This window comes from Hippocampus guttulatus, chromosome 7, assembly GCF_054856545.1.
Source record: "Hippocampus guttulatus isolate MCC_2025c chromosome 7, RoL_Hgut_1.0, whole genome shotgun sequence".
Taxonomy (NCBI): domain Eukaryota; kingdom Metazoa; phylum Chordata; class Actinopteri; order Syngnathiformes; family Syngnathidae; genus Hippocampus; species Hippocampus guttulatus.
Window position 1 is genome coordinate 20983034 of NC_141267.1, and position 19152 is coordinate 21002185.

The 19152-nt window shown below is 47.0% G+C and overlaps 2 protein-coding genes across 4 annotated transcripts in view; both read left to right on the plus strand.

The window, feature by feature from the left end:
• Positions 1–170: 170 nt before the first annotated feature.
• LOC147203041 (uncharacterized) lies at positions 171–6094 on the plus strand. Of its 3 annotated transcripts, XM_086114950.1 has the most exons (3): positions 171–539; positions 2035–3301; positions 5711–6091. In XM_086114950.1, the coding sequence occupies exons 1-3, from the start codon at positions 347–349 to the stop codon at positions 5859–5861; spliced, it is 1611 nt and encodes a 536-aa protein (XP_085971076.1). In that variant the 5' UTR covers positions 171–346; the 3' UTR covers positions 5862–6091. The 3 variants fall into 3 exon arrangements, with proteins under 3 accessions (XP_085971076.1, XP_085971077.1, XP_085971075.1); XM_086114951.1 differs by lacking the exon at positions 5711–6091 and having other exon boundaries at positions 173–539; positions 2035–4457; XM_086114949.1 differs by lacking the exon at positions 171–539 and having other exon boundaries at positions 558–3301; positions 5711–6094.
• A 1988-nt stretch (positions 6095–8082) lies between these two features.
• palld (palladin, cytoskeletal associated protein) overlaps positions 8083–19152 on the plus strand; it is a 37401-nt gene continuing 26331 nt past the window's right edge. Inside the window, exon 1 of the mRNA XM_086114929.1 lies at positions 8083–8909. Within this exon, the coding sequence (XP_085971055.1) occupies positions 8083–8909 (827 nt within the window). The remainder of the gene's footprint in view (positions 8910–19152) is intronic.

The following is a 19152-nucleotide window of genomic DNA, read 5'->3' on the forward strand; positions in this document are numbered from 1 at the left end:
CAAAGATTCACCCAGAATTGATTAAAAACTGACAAAAATATGGTTGAAAAAAAATCGCCCATTCCCAAAAAATGGCCATAAAAACGGACAAATTATGACCTCCACGTTATTCAACGAGCACTCAAAAATGCGACTTCAGCTCAAACAAAATGTGGTTCAAAAATATAAATTGAATGTCAAACAATTTAAAGAAAAGGTAAAAAAAAAAACAAGGACAACGACAACGATTACCCCAGCGGTGGCAACAACGTGCTCAAACGCGTAAATTCACCACCGAAGAAGAAAAGGCGGAAGTTACCAACATTGCTGTGTTGGCTAGCTTTATCAACCCTTTGCAGCCGTGAAAATGTGCAAAGTGAGGATGCTGCGAGAGCTGGTGAAGCAGCGACTAAACGTAGCCGTCGAGGAGATCTTCCAACTCTTCGAGAGAACCATCGCGGACTACGAGGAGGAACTTTGTCGAACCAAAGAGGAGAACGAGCGACAACGCGAACTACTGGACGCTGTTCTCAAGCCACAAGTTGGAATACACGCGTCGGGTTTGTTCTCGAGTTGATTGGATCACATGTCCGATAAGAAATACACGCCGCACCGACTTTTTTCGACTCAATAGTTGGTGTCGCCCCCTGCGGCCACAACTTTGGCTTGCATGTCTGCATTGCGGTAATTTTATTGCCTTAACTGACGTCACCATCGTGACAATCAAGAAACGACTAAATTAAAAGTGTCTCTGAAGCAAATTTTCACTCGCCTTATATATTTTTTCGGGGGCTGGGGTGCTGGCGTGAATGTTTGAATGACGTTATATTTGTCTTAGGTTGTAATGTGGCAGTTTGTTTTTAAATGAAACTACAGAAATCGGCCATTTGTTGACGATTTTACAATAGCTAATATAGGCTGATCAAATCTACAATTAAGTTTAAACAGTTATTCTAAAAGTGCATCCTTTCCTGATGCGGACGTTGTATCGGTCTGTCGTGGTGAAGAAGGAGCTGAGCCAAAGGGCGAAGCTCTCAATTTACCGGTCGATCTACGTTCCAACCCTCATCTATGGTCACGAGCTATGGGTCGTGACCGAAAGAACGAGATCCCGGATACAAGCGGCCGAAATGAGTTTTCTCCGCAGGGTGTCCGGGCTCTCCCTTAGAGATAAGGTGAGAAGCTCGGTCATCCGGGAGGGGCTCAGAGTCGAGCCGCTTCTCCTCCACATCGAGAGGAGCCAGATGAGGTGGCTTGGGCATCTGATTCGGATGCCTCCTGAACGCCTCCCTGGTGAGGTGTTCCGGGCATGTCCCACCGGGAGGAGACCCCGAGGAAGACCCAGGACACGCTGGAGTGACTATGTCACCCAGCTGGCCTGGGAACGCCTCGGGATCCCCCGGGGAGAGCTGGAAGAAGTAGCTAGGGAGAGGGAAGTCTGGGCTTCCCTGCTAAAGCTGTTGCCCCCGCGACCCGGCCCCGGATAAGCGGTAGAAGATGGATGGATGGATGGATGGAGTTATTCTAAAAGGCAAAAAGATCTATAAAACGATTGAAAAAAGACATCACAGCGCCTGTATCACAGATATTTCAGCAATTGGCTCCGGGGCTGCATCCTTTCCTGCAGGGGTGTCAAACTCATTTTTGTCATGGGCCACATTGTAGTTACGGTTTCCCTTGGAGGGCTGTTATGAATTTTGGGAAACCATATAAATGTTTCATCACCTCTACATATTACATACACAGCGCACAACAAATTGATGGATAATCCGTTTTAAAATCAAAAGTCAAGAATAATGACTGTTATTGTGGATTACATACGACTATGTGAAATTTTGGTTCAGACTTTAGCAAACATCATGGAACTTGACAAGCTTGGTTTGCTTTCGCGGGCCAGATCTGGCCCCCAGGCCTTGAGTTTGACATCTTGCACTTCACTGTATCGAAAGCATCGCTCAAACTCAAAAGAGTTCGACCAAGGAGTTGCATTCCAATTTGTCATTCCGAGAATAAAAGCCCTGCGCAATGTTTATACGTGTTCCTTCTGTCTTTTAGACATCCAGCAAGTGTTGGTGGAGAGTGAAGAAGAGGTTCCCTCTGAGCAGCAGGACGAGCCAACAGAGACCCTTCATGTTAAAGAAGAGGACGAGGATGAGGATGAGTGGACCAGCTATGGCGTCAAGCGCGAGGACGACAGTGCGCCTCATGGACGCGGACAGGAGAACCGAAGCGGCACGAGTTGGGAAATTGAAGCGAAAGCAGACGTGGACGACGACATCTCCGCCTCTTCCGACACCGAACTCAGCGACGACGCCAAAGAGCCATCGGACCCTAAAGGTGACAACGGCCCGTTAATCTGCACAGAATGCGGCAAAACGTTTGTCCAGAGGGGGAATTTGAACAGACACTTGAGAACACACAGCGGGGAGAAACCGTTTGTGTGTTCGTTTTGCAGCAAGAGCTTCACCAGGAAGTCCGATTTGAAGGTGCACATGCAGGCCAAACACACGGGCGAGAAGCCCTTCAACTGCGACATCTGCGCAAAAAAATTCCCTGTGAAGAAATACTTGATGATTCACATGAGGACGCACTCTCTGGATAAACCGTTCGCTTGCTCGGCTTGCTCCAAAGCATTCGCCGCCAAAGCCGAATTGGAAGCGCACGGCGACGGCGAGCACTGCAGCGCATCATCGCAAGCGGCCGCGCCCGCGCCCGCGCCGCACTCCTCCGAGACGGACCCGACACCCAAGACCCCCAGAGGTGACCCGACGCAGCCCACCGACAACGCGCAGTTCATCTGCGCCGAGTGCGGCAAAACCTTCAGCCTGAAGGGGACGCTGAAGCGCCACATGCGCACGCACACCGGAGAGAAACCCTTCAGCTGCGCCGTGTGCTCCAAAAGCTTCTCCACCAAGTCCGACATGAAGACGCACGTGGAGACGCACTCGGGCCAGAAGCCCTTCGGCTGCACCGTCTGCGGCGAGACCTTCACGCTCAAGCAGTACTTGAAGATCCACATGAAGCGCCACTTTGCCGACAAGCCCTTCAGCTGCACTGTCTGCGCCAAACGCTTCTTCACCAAAGCTCACTTGAAGACGCACATGAGGACGCACACGGGGGAGAAACCCTTCAGCTGCGAGGTTTGCGGCCGCTGCTTCTTCTGCAAGCGGGACGTCAGGACGCACATGAGGACGCACACCGGGGAGAAACCCTTCACCTGCCCCGTGTGCAATAAAGGCTTCTCCACCAAAGCGTACGTCACCATGCACATGAGGACGCACACCGGCGAGAGACTCTTCAGCTGCGACGTCTGTCACAAAAGGTTCACCTTTAAGACACAAGTTAATAGTCACGTGTGTATCGGGCAGAAAAAAAAGTAAAGGCTCTGCGGGACTGTAACACATTCGCTGCCAACCCAGGAAAAAAATCAATCTTTGACGTCTATAGTCGTCAGTGGCAGTGAATGCGTTAAAAAGGACGTTATCAATCTTTTTTTTTTCTCAACAATTTCAAACAGCTCACATATGTCTTAAAAAGCGTCTCTGACATTCTCCGTTTGAACTCACCAATTCTACGCTGAAAAACTATTCGCACTTGTTTGTGCATTTTGGTGCGCTTTTTTTTGGCAATCATTATCACAGAGAGCCTTCTGTATGCAACTCATGCTTCATGTGGAAATCAAGCAAAAATTCATAAAGTTGGGCAAGATTAGCAGGGAACAAAAGTACAAAAACAAACGCGACTTTAGGACCCATCAACGAACATTTCGTAACACTATCAAAACACATGAATTAGCAATAATTGTCAAAAATATCATTCTCTTAAAACCTATAGCCAATTCATTAGACAAGGATGACATTTTAGCACTCAGCGGCCCCAAATTACACGAAAACCATGAAAACATCTTTGACACGTTGTGTTGTCCAGTCTAATCAATCCACTTTCATGAAGGCCTACAAACAATTTTAGAATATTTACCATTGAGAGGTTGACATTGCGAGAATTTGGACAATTTTTAAGTTAAAAAAATGACTGTAAACTATTTAATTTAAAGCCTTATCCTTTGACTAGGCTAACTCGAACTCAAGTAAAGGAACGATTTACATGGCAATCAAACGCTTCTGTAAACACTCAGAATGAACGGCGCTTGCTCAAAGTTCTACTGGCAATTCGAAGGTACATTTTCTATAGTCCTTCCCCTTTAGCAACGGGCAAACATGACATGACTGATTGTGGCTGTGCTTTTTTGTCTATATACAATATGCGTTCCTATCCAACACTTTGTGACAGCATCTCACACCATATGACATTTGTCTTGTCAGACTGGCTGAGTAGTTTTACGCAATTTTAGTATTACTTCGCAGCGGTTGACGTCTCTTTTATGACCTCTAGGAGAGTTAGAATGTGACTTGAAAAGTGGCTTTTGCCGTTTTAAAATAAAGTTTTTATTATACTGAGCAGTTTCAGTCCAGAATGAATTCACTTTGCATTTTTTTTCTTTATAATTCCAAAAAAAAAATTTTTAATTTAATGGGAACGATTGTTTTGAACCTGCACTCAAATAATGACAGTACAGTATTTAATACAGTGGTACTTTGGGATTCAAGTGTCCCAAAGTTTTTCCTTTTTTTTTTAGATCCTAGCCATTGTTCAGCGGCTGTTTGGACACAAATTTTGGCGTAGGACATCTAGACAGACAATGTCAGGATAACTCAGGCATAAATTCTTAATGCTCTGCAAAGAGCCACTAGTGCTACACTCACCTAGGAATTTTATGTCTATCCTCATGGGTGTATTATACTGCCCCCTGGTGGCCAAGTCGTATACATACCAGGAGGAGCAGCGGGAGAAAAAATGGTACAAATGATCAAGTCTGTTAATATAACTTAATCTTACTGTATGTTTTTAATCAAGTATGATATCACAGAGTGCTATTTTTCAATGTATGATGTATCTGGAAAAAAAAAATCCCTGAATTGACTTAACATGGTCCCTCGGTTCACGTGTGCATTTTAGGTTCCTCCTGAAATTTCACCGGAAAGCTCTTGCGTACATGTGTGTCATCTCAAGACAATGTGTGACGCAGGGAGTCATGCTGTCGATATGTCGTGTAAGAATAGAAATATTGTAGCACTATTCTGACACCCACACAGAAAAAGTAGGCCATCGGCTTTAACAGTTGCAATGAAATCATGCGGCTATTTTAAAACGATACACAAGACGATTGTGGCGTGATGACGAGTACGCGCGTTTTGGCTGCGCGTTTAACAGTGGAAATTCCTCCTGGGGTCTGTCACAGGCCCACTCGACTATAATCAGTAGATTGATGAGGAACCGGGAATAGTTGAGGCAGGGCAAATGCGATAGCAGGGCTCCACAAATAGATGAGAAGTGAGGCTCCTGAGTTGCTGTCCTGAGCTCTGCGATCGCTGGACGCGCTCCAAAAGTTGCCTTACTGAGGGCCTAAGATGCTCCTCATATGGGCACGGTTGCCCCGCAGCCAAGCGGAGAAAACCCCTCTGCTGGAACTGTGGCTCACTGTCTGAACTGGACTAAGATGGGCAATTAAAATTTTTTTTCCCCTACACAGCCACGTTATGGACCGGGTCATCACTTGAATTGTGTACTCACTTGTCTGATGATGCAAGCACAACACTTGTGTTTGTTTGTGTGACACATTGCAATCATCTGTCAGGGGCAATACCTTAACGCCACTCTCCCCCCTTGACAGGAGTCCGGCTATGAAACCTGAGTCGGGGGAGCCAAATTTAGCCCCCCACCAACACACACACACACACACACACACACACACTCAGCAAGCAGCCCCAGCCGGGGACCGCAGAGGCACATCGGACCCCGAACCCGAGAGGTGGTCCCGCTAGCTCCCTTACGGACCAATAAGGACAGTGACGCTTCTTCCTTCTTGGGCTCATTCTTGAGGCGAAACTGTAAAGAGAAAAGGCAAGAAAAGAAGGAACTCTGGACGAGAAGCTCACTTGAAGGCAAGTATGTGTTTTATCGCGGTTATTAATATTTAACAATACTTTGATCTGGCATTTTTTAGTATTTAGTATTATAGGGCTGGGATGGAAAAAAAAGGCAATTCATGATACGATATTTTAATACAAGATATTGATACTACTGTTGTGTATTTTGAAACGGTAAGATTCATGGATTATCAAATCTAATTATCGATTTGATAATCAATGAGTTGTCATCGCTGTTATTTGATCCCATGTGAAATGGTCAAGAATAGAATAGTCCCCCTCCCCATTGTATCACATAACCGTATCCTGATTAGGTTTGCAAAAATCCTGGAATTTTCAGGTGGGCGCCTTGCGGGGCATTTTATGGGCCTAAATCAGGTATGGAAAATGTGGACAATTAAGGAGAAGTATTTTACATGGATGTCGGCTTTTGACAAAAGCTCAATGTTTAGACTCATGTTTGTATATTGCGCCTTCCCGTTAAATTCCCGCAGAAAGTTTACAATTCGAAATATTTCCAAAGTGTTCGTTTTAACTTCCTGTGTGAACTGACCTGTATTTCCAGGCTGTTTACTTCTCATACACAAGACAGTTCTATCCCATTTCAAATACTTCACAGGAGGCCCGACGGCCTTCACGTGGTGTCGTGTGAAAGTTTCCACGTTCATATTTAATGTTGTCTTCCATCTTGGGATCCGGCGTTTAAGAGCTATTTGCATTCTGGCTTCATAAACATCATCCACACTTTACTTTTCACGGGATATTGAAGGACCCCCCCTGCTGGCTCGCCCCATCGTCCGAGGCGGGCGTCGGGGTGCCTGCAGCACGGCCCCGTTTAAAAATAACAGCAGCTGCTCCTTGGGACGCCATGGGGCCTCAGAGCACGTAGCGATACGTACAATGTTGTTTCGTAACAGCCCACGCGTTCAAACAGTTGCCAAAAAGCTCCATGAAATATATTTATATAGGCCTTTTTTCAAGTAACACTTTTGTGTATAAAATAGATGTTGATGTTAATGTGTTGGAGCTGTAAAATCTTTTCACACAGGTCAGGGTCAGCAAGGCCTTCCCCGTATTTCATAATTATAACCATACCTATCTTATCTAAACACCATTTATTGAATCAAGAGAATATGCTTTTCAAAATAATGGGTTGTGACACTTAGTTGAGGTTAGCATGTTCGCCCTTGGTGAGTGTTCCGGTTTCTGATGTGGCCCCTTTGCAAGATAAATTGTACACCGCTGGCCTAGACGTTTGTATTTAATTATGTGAAGTTCACATTTAAAAAAATAAATAAATAAGAGGATTTAGAAATCTGCTGTAGCCCTTGAGAGGGAAACCACGCAAGATGGATGCTACATTGCTAGCATCATTCTTATGCCCACACATCCCAAAGTGTTTGAGCCACAAAGAATATCTGCTTAAAGCCTCCGGCGTTGTGAACAAATCCCACTTGGGTTGTCACGGGGCTTTCCACACCATGATGAGAGGCGCTAGCCCGTCGCAAGCTAACAAGCGTCTGAAGCTCCTTTCGGCTGTCAGGCAGGAGACTTGGGAATCTAAATAACGGCACCAAGATGCTCTGTAAATTGTGGCGAGCTAGGAAAGAAGGATTTTGGGGTCTATGGAGCTAGCTAGCTAGTTAGCTATAGTGGTAGAAACGCTCTTAGATCAGTTCTTGGACCCCTTTAGTTCAGTCTGAGTATATTAGCCATGAGTCAAAATCTTCAGAAGGCCAATGTTGGCTAAAAAGATGACACGCAGCTATAATACGTAATGTTTCCAAAAACCAAAGACAAATTCTGACATTTTGGGATGATGATAGACTTGAACTTGGCTTTTAGCAGTCAGATCAAATCAATCACTCAAACAGCCTTTTACCAACTGAAAAAAACATCTCCAGACTGAAGCGCTGCTTGTTCCATGCGTTTAACTCCAGTAGACTTCTTACTGGATTCACTCAGAAGATCATCAAACAACTGCAGCCCAAAGGCTTTACCAATGGCCACCAGTCAGCTGTAGAATATATTTTAAAAATTCTGCGAATGGTCGATAAATTTGAATGGTTTGGGCCGATAATAACTTTCAAATCTAACAGACTTGGTGTTTTGCAGGATGCAGGACGGGAGTTGGAACCAGCCACTCCCCCCGATCTCCGTGCTGCTCAAGGACTCTGCGGAAGGTGTTGCCGCCGCCGCCCTAGAGGGGGATGCCGCCCTCCTGACTGAGCCTGACGCTGGCGACGGGGACTGCGCCGACCTCACTGCCTTCCTGAGCGCCGAGGAGATCAACCGCAGTCTGGACCTGGCCTGGGAGGCTTTCGAGGAAACGGCAGAGAATCAGCATTTGGACCCCCAACAGACTCTTTTGAACGACAGTGAAGTTGTCCAGGAAATCAAAACCTCCAACACGGATGACACCGCTCCACCTCTTCGTCAGGCGGACGCGTCCTCACCTGACAAGGTGAGCCGCCTCAAGCCGGTCCCGCCGGTCTACAAGCAGGATAAACCTCGACTCCTTCACGAAGGCTTGGAGCTAAACGACCGCGCGTCTTCGGCCTCGGACTTCTGCAGCCGCGCTGCTACCTTCATCGAGGAGCTGTCATCCATTTTTAAAGGTTCCTCTCACCTGGAGAATGGTGGGGAGGAGGAGTCGTCCTCCCCCGATAGCGGATATCTGTCACCCGGGAACCAGCGGCCGGGCCCTCAGGGGGCCCCGGCCGTGCCCGCCACCACCTGCCAGACGGAGCAGACGCAGCAAGCGGGACCTCCGGAGGGGGCGCCGGTCGCTCCCGAGCACCAACCCGCTGGGGGTACGCCGGCCGCATCGGGACCCCTGTCACCGCCGTGCTTCGTGCAGAAGCTGAAGAGTCAGGAGGTGGCGGAGGGCAGCCCCATTCGTCTGGAATGCAGAGTCAGTGGAAACCCACTGCCACTCATCAGGTACAACAGTTCATCACTTTTTTTTTTCCTGATGTACAAGGGTTAACTGTGGGTTCATTATTTGGCAAGGGATTCACTGTTTGGAAACTAGCAAATTTTTCAGTTCAAAGTGGGTTCACTATTTGGCAATTTGCAAAAAACGTTCAGTGAAAGGTCAATGCAGTTCAATGTGAGTTGACTATTTAGCAAGGGACGGTGTGAGTTTGTGTGTGAGTGTCTGGACGTGAGCTGTGGCCAGCAGCATCTTCTGCATGAGTGCGCTCATTGTGTTTATGTTTTTACCGTTCCCCTGGTGTTCAACAAATGGCTGAAAAGAGAGAGAAAAAAAGTGGCTTCACTTTTGGCATGAAACAAAGCGGAGCCGTTAAATGCAGGTTCATTATTTGGCAGGAAGCAAAGCAATATACTCAATTGTGGGTTCACTATTTCGCAAGGATTCGAATGTGCCTTCATTATTTGACAAGAAGCAAGGTAGTGCAGTTTTACTGGGGTTTGGTATTTGGCAAGCAATTGAATGTGTGCATCACTATTTGGGAAGCAGATTAATGAGGGTCCATTATTTGGCAAGAAGCAAAGCAGTACAGGACAATTAATCACGGGTTCTCTCCTGGGTCTAGAGGGGGGGCTTGAGAAAATAATGTCCAATAAAATTTTGTTTCTGACGGCGCCGCGGTGTGGCACCATTCCTTTGTTCGCTATTTGTCAAAAAGGAAAGCAGTAGTGTTAAATGCCTTTTTCGCTATTTGGCAAGCAATTCAATGTGAGTTCGTTGTTTGGTAAGAGGCAAGGGATTATATTTTGCATGTGTAGCTCACATAACGGCCACTGGGACCTTAATTGGGCTGAAGTCACCATGAAATGACATCAGAATGTGTCGGCAGACGCTCTTCAGACGGGGCGAGCCTGTGTGCAGATGTCAGTGAAACAGTACAGACTCAACGCGGCGCTTTCCATGGGCGATAAGGCCGAGCCAGAAAGTGCTCGTGTCCACGGGCTCGCTCGACTTTCACTTTCTCTGTGAATGCGGTACAGTACCGTCAGTACTGGATCCAGTTGACGTAGGGACAGGTCTAATTTATGTCTGTGTGGTATTCCACTTGAGAGGACACACTTACTCACATACACGCACGCACATGAACCGTCCTGCCCCCACACCTTAGTTATTCACAGCACGCTAAAAATACACTGCACTCTTGTTTCCAGACATGTAATCCCACCACACACACACACACGCTCATTAAAATTGTGCAATTCTTTTCCATGTTCCTCACTCATTCAGAGTTCTTGAATATCTTGCAAGTGCAGTGGTGGGCAACATGCGGCTCATGGGTCTTATATGACATCACCATAGGAAGTAGCTTGCGAAAACTCAAATATGTAATTTGGAAGATTTGGTTTTCGTTTGAACCTACTTTTTCCCCATGTGAGCCAAAGTATTGAGCACGAACCATATAAGCTGATTTTTGTAGTATTTTGATTTTTGCACCCCATCTTTTTAACTATAGAAAAGAAGAGCTTGCGATCCAATGCATACCACATCATGTACATCACCTAGCTCTCTATCTGGAAAGGAACAGCTCATGACTCAAATCTTATTACATCACACAGTATGCGCAACATCCATCTAGATATGGAACGTCCCCTCCCATGACCCAAAGCATACCGCATCATTTGCCCAACTGCTATCTATGGAAATGAAACCGTCATTGTAGCTGCCCCATGAACCCCCACAAGATGTTTTAATTCTGCCCTCATTATTATGTGACATCATTTGAAAGGAGTTTACTAGTATAGCTTCATGACTTGGAAATAATGTCTTTCACAGTCGTGGTCCAAAACATACCACATCGTATGTCCATGAAAAGGAAATGCTCTATCTATCTATCTATCTATCTATCTATCTATCTATCTATCTATCTATCTATCTATCTATCTATCTATCTATCTATCTATCTATCTATCTATCTATCTATCTAGCTAGCTAGCTGTCTCGCTACCTATCTGTCTGCACGTCTATGTAGTGGCCGCTAGAGGGCAGCAAAGAACTATGAGCCCATCGACCAGCATGTTTATGGACATTTCTTGGGACAAATGACATCTTCAGAGTGGCTTTTATCTCAATTTTCCTCTAAGAAAGTACCCAGGCATAATAACCAAACATGATGTATTTGCAGCGACTCGTTCCCTCATGACCCGAGTTGGACTTTACTTCAATTAGTAGTATTTAACAAATTATAGTTCTTATGTTGCCTGGGATGCTCTGTGCTAAACCCAAAATGAGCGAGTGGATGGCAGCTTAGAAAGAGACACTTTGGCCTCCCGGGCGTGGCCTCCATGTGGTCGGCCACAGTTTGTCTCCTTTTGTTCGAGCCCATTTGCCTTCAATAAGGTCAAGGAGAGCTGAATGAGCTCAAGGGCGATGCATTTTCTTGTAAGAGGGAACAACCACCACAAACGTAGCCACAGTCTAATCAGTCCTTCGTCAGACACAAAATGACGTCAGCCACTTAGGTAAGAATTGGATACATTTTTCCATCACCCCCTCCCCAGAGAATGCTACATTCTGACAGCTATGCTTTGTGAAATGGTTTCCTATTGTGTAATGATGACATGTCCATCATTGGCGTACATTTGGGGAATTAGAGTCCCTTCGTAGATCCCCGCCCCCATTTATTGCGCAAGATTTGTGTTTTTGTCATTACCCGTTCGATTCCTAATTCGGCAACATTTACCCAATTTGGCCAAAACAGCTCCTCGTCCACTTAAATGCATTTAATTTATTCCGACAAAACTTTTGGTGGCCAGGGTGAGCTTTTCTGTGAAGTCAGGCCTTCAAAATAAAAGCATACCAGGACAATGGCACGTTTGCGGCAAATAGAAGACATTTGAATCAATGGAGGAGACTAAAGTGACTAATTTCTTTTTTGGGATCGTAAAGTCGACTAGTTGACTGGTCTGTTCAACTGTTCGAATGTGTGTGGTCTTCTCTCTGGTTGTTTTGATGACAGCTTTGCCAGCTTGCAAAGCAGACAGAAAATCCAGCTTGCTCACTTATAGGGCACTCAGGTAGCCGTTTTCCTTGAGTCTGACGCTTTTCCGTGCCATTACGCTAAATGCAACCCAAACAACACGTGAGAGGAGGCGATGGATGACTGACGGGGGTCCGTTATCATCTCTGCCTCGTGTCCATTGAGCCCATTGAAGTGAGGATGACCTTATGAGCACATCCTTCCGGGAAAATGCCACCGCAGTTAGATCCCCCGAAGCAGGCTGCACTTCAGTGAGTTTAATTAGGTTTGAAAAAAAACATTTATTCACCGGGAGTGTTTGGAAGACTCCGTTTTTTTTCCTCCTCCTCATTCTTTCTTCATCCCCACATTTGCTTCCACACAGACGACAGCCATGTGTTGTTACTGTACGAGCACATGGCCTCAAGCAGTGAGAAGTGGAGCAGCCGAATGAAGTCATAGCAGGTGACCGGCTGCTGACTCATGACGCAGCCGCTTTGTAACGCTGACTCTTTTAACGACCCCCCCCCTCCCATCTTGGACCCCCCCCCCCACCCCCCCAGGCTTCACTTGAACTCCTCCTCATGTCTACAGGAGGAAATAGAAAGAATTTGTTGCTTAAAAAAAGGAAATCAGAGCGAACCCTGATGTCATCATGCCTTTAACGTCCAAGGAGTGAGTGAGTGCTTCCATGCTTCACTTGGACTCCAAATGTAAGACAGTTTACATTAGGGCCAGACCAATATGGAGTTTTGGAGGCCAATGACGATTCAGATATTTGGCAGAAAGCAATCCCGTTTACTGATTCATCGGACCATTATTTGAAAAAAAAATTTTTAAATAAATATATATACACACATTAATGTATCCGCCATATTTGATGTGGCAGGCTCCGTAAGGCTAACAAGTGCACGTCTACCTAGCTGAATAAAGCGACACCGTACAAAGTGCACAAAATGAATGGCTCTCAATCACCCAGTGACACACACAAATAGATTTGGGTAACAGACTGGCACCCCCCCCCCAAACCCCCCCCCCCCCCCCAAAACATAATAATGTAGTTTGTATGAATCTTTTCCGGTTCACGTTTACTCTTATATCCAGGATTCCATGTCAATATTTATTTGATATATTTGTTACTATAAAAACTCATTCATACTTTAGGGGGGGGGGGGAACATTCTAAATCAGGGGTCGCTGATGTGGTTGCGTGCACCAGGTAGGCCCCCAAGGATCACTTTAGTATCCTGTTGTAATTGCCTTACTTTCGTCAGGTCGCACAAGTCGAGAATCCGTCGAGATTTCGCGAGTGGATGCGAACCTGTCACTTTGCCGTATCGTTTGCGTCTCACCGACGCGATGACTCGTGTGCGTTAAGATGTCAGCGGTAAAAAGAAGAAAAAAAAAAACTTAAGACGCTCACCCATCGCAATTTCTCGCCGGCACGTTAACAGCGGTGCTGACGGTGGAATCCGTTCCGTCTTATAGACTGGAGTCGCCTTCTCACCCAAGGTCGCCTGGAGACTGGGTGTGAAGTTTCACCCGACAAGGTGAGACTTCTCCTGCTCTCCCCCCATGAACTTCTCATTGCACAGGGTCCCAGAATAACCTCTAATCTGCTGCTTGATTCTCGCTTATGTTAGGGTGCGCCTCGAAAGTGGCTCTGTGGAACAACTGAGACACGTGTTGTTTCTTGTGAATTCTGCCCACTGAGGCATTGTTATGTTGTTGTTTGGAGAGATTGGTTTTGGAAATGATTCATTCCTTGAAGGAATTTAACACATAGCAGCATGACACCAGGTAATAATAATAATAATAATAATCCATCCATCCATTTTCCGAACCGCTTAATCCTCACTAGGGTCGCGGGGGTTTGCTGGAGCCTATCCCAGCTGTCTTCGGGCAGTAGGCGGGGGACACCCTGAATCGGTTGCCAGCCAATCGCAGGGCACACAGAGACAAACAACCATCCACGCTCACATTCACACCTAGGGACAATGCTAAAGAGTTCAATCAGCCTGCCATGCATGTTTTTGGAATGTGGGAGGAAACCGGAGTACCCGGAGAAAACCCACGCAGGCCCGGGGAGAACATGCAAACTCCACACAGGGAGGCCGGAGCTGGAATTGAACCCGGTACCTTTGCACTGTGAAGTCGACGTGCTAACCACTGGACTACCGGGCCGCATAATAATAATAATAGATTTTATTTATAAGCGGTAACCCAGTGATTCTCAATTTTACAATTACTCTCCATCCATTTTACGATCCGCTTATCCTCAAAAGGGTCGCGAGGGGTGCTGGAGCCTATCCCAGCCGTCTCCGGGCAGTAGGCGGGTGACACCCTGAACCGGTTGCCAGCCAATCGCAGGGCACACAGAGACGAACAACCATTTACCCTCATGCTCACCCCTAGGGACAATTTTGAGTGTTCAATCAGCCTGCCATGCATGTTTTTGGAAGGTGGGAGGAAACTGCAATACCCGGAGAAAACCCACGCAGGCCCGGGGAGAACATGCAAACTCCACACAGGGAGGTCGGAGCTGGAATTGAATCAGGTACCTCTGCACTGTGAGGTCAACACGCTAACCGCTTACCCACCGGGCCGCCCTTTTACAATTACCAATACACATATAAAAAAAAAAATAATAATAATAATAAAATAAAAATCTCACTGCACACAGCCAAATTATAGTGTCGTATAATAAATCGCCATCGCAATGTTAAGGGCATAAAAATCACAATTAGATTTTCCAAAATTGTTTCCCTTTAGCTTAAAAAGTAGGGCAAGGGTAGGGGAAAAAAAAAAAAAGCTGATGTGCAATTTTGCGGGAACGCTGACAAGCGCGGTTTAAAGACGCGGCTTGCGCATCCCAATCCGATCGTGCCCGTCACAATGACACAAAACGCTTTGAGGCTGAGTCTCGTAAACTTAAAAGGAGCCTTTGCCGTGCGAGCGCAAAATTTGGACTGCGTGACGACAAAAACATAATGAGAAGCAAGTCTCAGCCCATGAAAGCGTCCCGGCGACCGCTTGCTGGTTGCAACAAGAATGGAAGCCACATGACGGTCGATACTCGAAGCGGCGGAAGCTGAGGAAATCTGGGGAACGCGGCCAACGTGACGTCTTTCCTTTTGTACGTTTGAGTCATCCCGGCCTCGGCTCGCCCTGCGCATCTGCTCGCCCTCACCTGTTTTCGTGACTTGACGTTCATTTAACCGACAGTAACGGAGCCTTTGATGGCTTATTTGATTTTTTTTCCTGGATGTGCCAGCAGGCAGCGTTTGATGTGGAGCTGCGCTCACTTTGTCTTTTGTGTCTCGACATCTTTAATACAGCAGTAAAAAAAAAAGATAATAAAATGCTCGGTCTGCGCATGTTTTATGAGCAGACAAGCGAGCAGTCGTGCGAACGTCCTACATTGGCCGCCGAAAGTCGCATTCAATCATAAAATATGACCTCTGTCAAGGCCAAGCTTAGGGGCGTGTGTAATACAACGAAACAAACTTTTATGGAGAAAGTCTTTCACAAAAAACAAAAACAAACGGAAAATCTCAAGGCCAAATCTGAAATTTTCACTTTGCTAAACCGAGACAAATATCGATTTTGCACTTCCCAACAAAGACAAACTATCGAAGTCGAACTTTCTTCAAACAAAAAGATTTCAGAGGTTATGCTAAATATTGTCTTGAAATTGTAAATACTTGAATAATATACATTGTTACTTTTTAAAGACTCTTTCATTGACAATGCAGCACCTGACAGAACAAGGATTCGCTGTTTGCTGCACCAAAACGCTCAATAAACTCACCCGGATTCTGCCTTTGACCCAGATTGTGACACGGGATTCGAGTTAAGGTAAGCCGTTTTCAACTAAAAAGATCTACTTTGAAGTAGTTAAAAGCGGAAGTTGCAAATCGAACCGGAACTCGTTCGCTACCATCGACACGATTTTGGTGGTCAGATGGATACCACGTTGGCCTCACAGTGCAGCGGAGTTCGCATGTCCTCCCCCGTGCCTGCGTGGGTTTTCTCTGGGTACTCCGGTTTCCTCCGACATTCCAAAAACATGCATGGCAAGTTGATTGCGTCTGTGTCTATGTGTGCCCAATCTGCGATTGGCTGGCAACCAGTTCAGGGTGCACCCCCACCCCCCACTGCCCGAAGACAGCTAGGATAGGCTCCAGCACCCCCCCCCCCTCCCCCCTTGGGAGGATGACGCAGATCGGAAAATGGATGGATGGATTTTGGGCGCCACTCCGAGGTCTGCTGTCGACCTATCCGTCGACCGTGGCGGGTTTCCAATCAGCCCTGACGCCCGACAAATACGGCATGAAATGAGAGCGACCGAACTGGAGTTCCGCCGAACGTCCCCGATGGCCACCACGCCCCTGCTCCTTATTAGCACATTGAGGAAGTTGAAGAATTGCAGATCAGCGCTGGCCCCGATGGAAAATCCCGAGGCCCAACCAGTCAAAGACCGAGACAAGACCAAGACCCTCCAAATCAAGATGTGGGCTTCAGATCTGTCTCAAGTCTTCCAACACTAGTAGGTAGTCACCGGTGAGGTCTGACGTTCTGTTACAGCAGGACTGTGTCACAGTTGGCCTCATCCTATTCTTTCAAAAATTGCCGCGCTTGTAGTTGGAGCCAAACGTGACACAAGCGACCACCTTGGAAGCCGGAAAAAACACAAGTTGAGATGTTTGTAACATGTTGGCGGGTCCTCTAAACGATCTCCTGTCAAGAACTTCCTGCATCGGCGTGACCACAAATCAGTTGGATCGTCGTTTCCCAGGCACGTTAGCGCGCAGATGCCTCCAGCCAGCCGCGGAAGATTGATGAGCGCGGTCACGGAAACCATCCCAAAGTCGTACAAATTGATTGCGCTTGCCGCGGCGTCGTGGCGAGTTTCGGCATTCCTCCCGCTTTGCTTTTTCAGCACCGCTGCGGCCAACTGTTGAATCCCGGTCAGGGGAATGGCTCTTAAAACATTTTGCGAGATGGCCTCTGCGACATCGGACCGATCGGATGTCATCTTTGTTGCCTCAAAAACACAGAGGAAGAAGTTGTAACAAGCAGACGCAAGGAATGCAGTAAACGAGGTCTTCGGATTTCTTGTGGGTGTGTGTGTGTGTGTGGGTGTTCAAACAATACCGTGACCTTTACTGTACGTCTTATTTTTCGTACCACAAACTACGACGTAGATCCACAGAGGGAGCGTGGACCCTCCCAGTAACAAGTCGCACAAATAGTCCCGCTCTGGGTGGGGGGGGGGGGTGCTTGGGTCTCCCCAGATCAAAATAGAAATCCCCCGCACTTGCGTGTGAATGAACGAAATCCTCCCCAGAGAGAAAGAGAGCAAGGAAGCGGCACACGAAGCGCTCCGAGTATTTTGTACTTGCTGGTCTTGGGTGAGTGAGTCGGGGGGGGGGGCTGTATGTCGGTGCGTGTTTGTGCGCGCGCGCGCCCAAGCTACAAGGCCGCAGCCATCTGTCCGCCGGTTGCCAAGTGCCGCCCCGCCAAAGTTGTCTTTTTAGACGGGCAGGGCCCCGATCCCGGGAGCTATTTCGGTGGCGTCCTTAAGTGGACCGTCTCCTTGTGGCCTGCGGGATTTGACACATTTGCAGGACGTTCCACATTCAATTCTGTTTGCTTTATCGGGGTTTGAGATTAGTTTGGTGCGCCCAACTGTTTTGATTTTTTTGGGGGGGGGGTGGACAAAAGTTAGGCACATTAAGCGTGCTGTTGCCTAGGCACCCAAATTTGGCGTCAGTCTCCAGCCCTCTATTGCGCAATTTTATTTGTCTCTGGCTGAGCCGTCACTGTCGTGGTAGAAAAGTTGGCAAGTTGTCTTGGGGCTTTTAACCCCTGGCAGGGTCACCCAGGTGAGGGAAGCGGAGAAAGCACGTCCCCCCAAAAAAAAAAAAAGCCCAACCATGAGTGGCACCTGTCCGCTTGAGGGGGTGGGGTCGGGGGGGGGGGGGGGGGTTGGACTTTCTTCCACTCTGGGGTGGCGCCCAGCAGGTGGGGGCGTGCTTATTGCTCCCCTGCCTCAGTGACTCTACGTTGGGGTTTCACCCCCGAGGGGTAGCCTGCCCCCGCCTTCAGGCGGGGTGGGGTTGAGGAGGGGGGGGGGGGGGGACGTGTCCTCACTATCCCACTCCCTGCCCCCCCCTCACCCAGTCACTCTCAGTGTGTGTTTGTGTGTGTGTGGTTGCGGGAGCAGCACTGGGGCTCAGGTAAGGCTCATTCCAGCAGAAAAACTTGACATTTGTGAGTTTTTTTGGTTTTGCGTCTTGGTCTTGGATTGGCAGCTTCAATTCGAAATTGTCAGCGTTGCTATTCCAGTGAATGAATAAACGAGTAACTATGTCGGAGCTTTTGGACTTCAACAGGAAGGCCCTTTTTCAATTTTAAATGCAGAGATTTGCAGGTGTGTGTGTGTGTGTGTGTGTGTGTGTGGGCGTGTGTGTGTACGTGCGATGATGGCTGGTGACATGAGGGTGTCCGTGTGTAGATCAGCTGCTGCATGTCTGTCACTATTTTAGTGGTTGTGTGCATTTCACGCTCACACGTACGGGGACACACACATCCAGTTTGAGACGCACACGCACTCACGATAATGTTTCAGACGATTCCAAATGACCATTTCAAACTGAAGTAATCATTTTGTTTGACTCGTGTTTTTGTAGTTTTTCATCTGATGTTGGTGTGTTTTGGGCTGATGTTTTTTCATGTTGTATTTGTGTGTGAGTTTGTCACATTTTCTCGTCGAATAAAAGTATACTTTTTTTGCCCGATATGATTGGATTTTAAAAAATTAATTTCACATTTTTTTCATTTTTGGGGGGCATTTTTGCCAAATAATTTTGTGTTATTGTTATGTAATTTTCGAGTGTATTTTTTTTGGTCCAGCATTTGTCTTTTTTTGGGGCGGGGGTCAAAATTTGTGTCACTGTCAGCTGATATTTTTCTGATAATGTTTTTGGTCAACTATTTATGGGTTTTCATATTTTATTTTGCACTTGATGCTGTGACGTTGGACTTAATTTGTAGCCTAGCGATCCGGATTCATTTGTTTTGCCAAATTGCGGGCATTCTGCCCTCGAATTTCCCCCAGGATAAGATATGAATCTTCACATCTTAGCCGCCAATTCCGATTTATGCGCCCTTCTATCCTCCGCATACGCAACCCAGATCGTCATCCCGCAGCTGTCTGCCGAGGCCGGAACA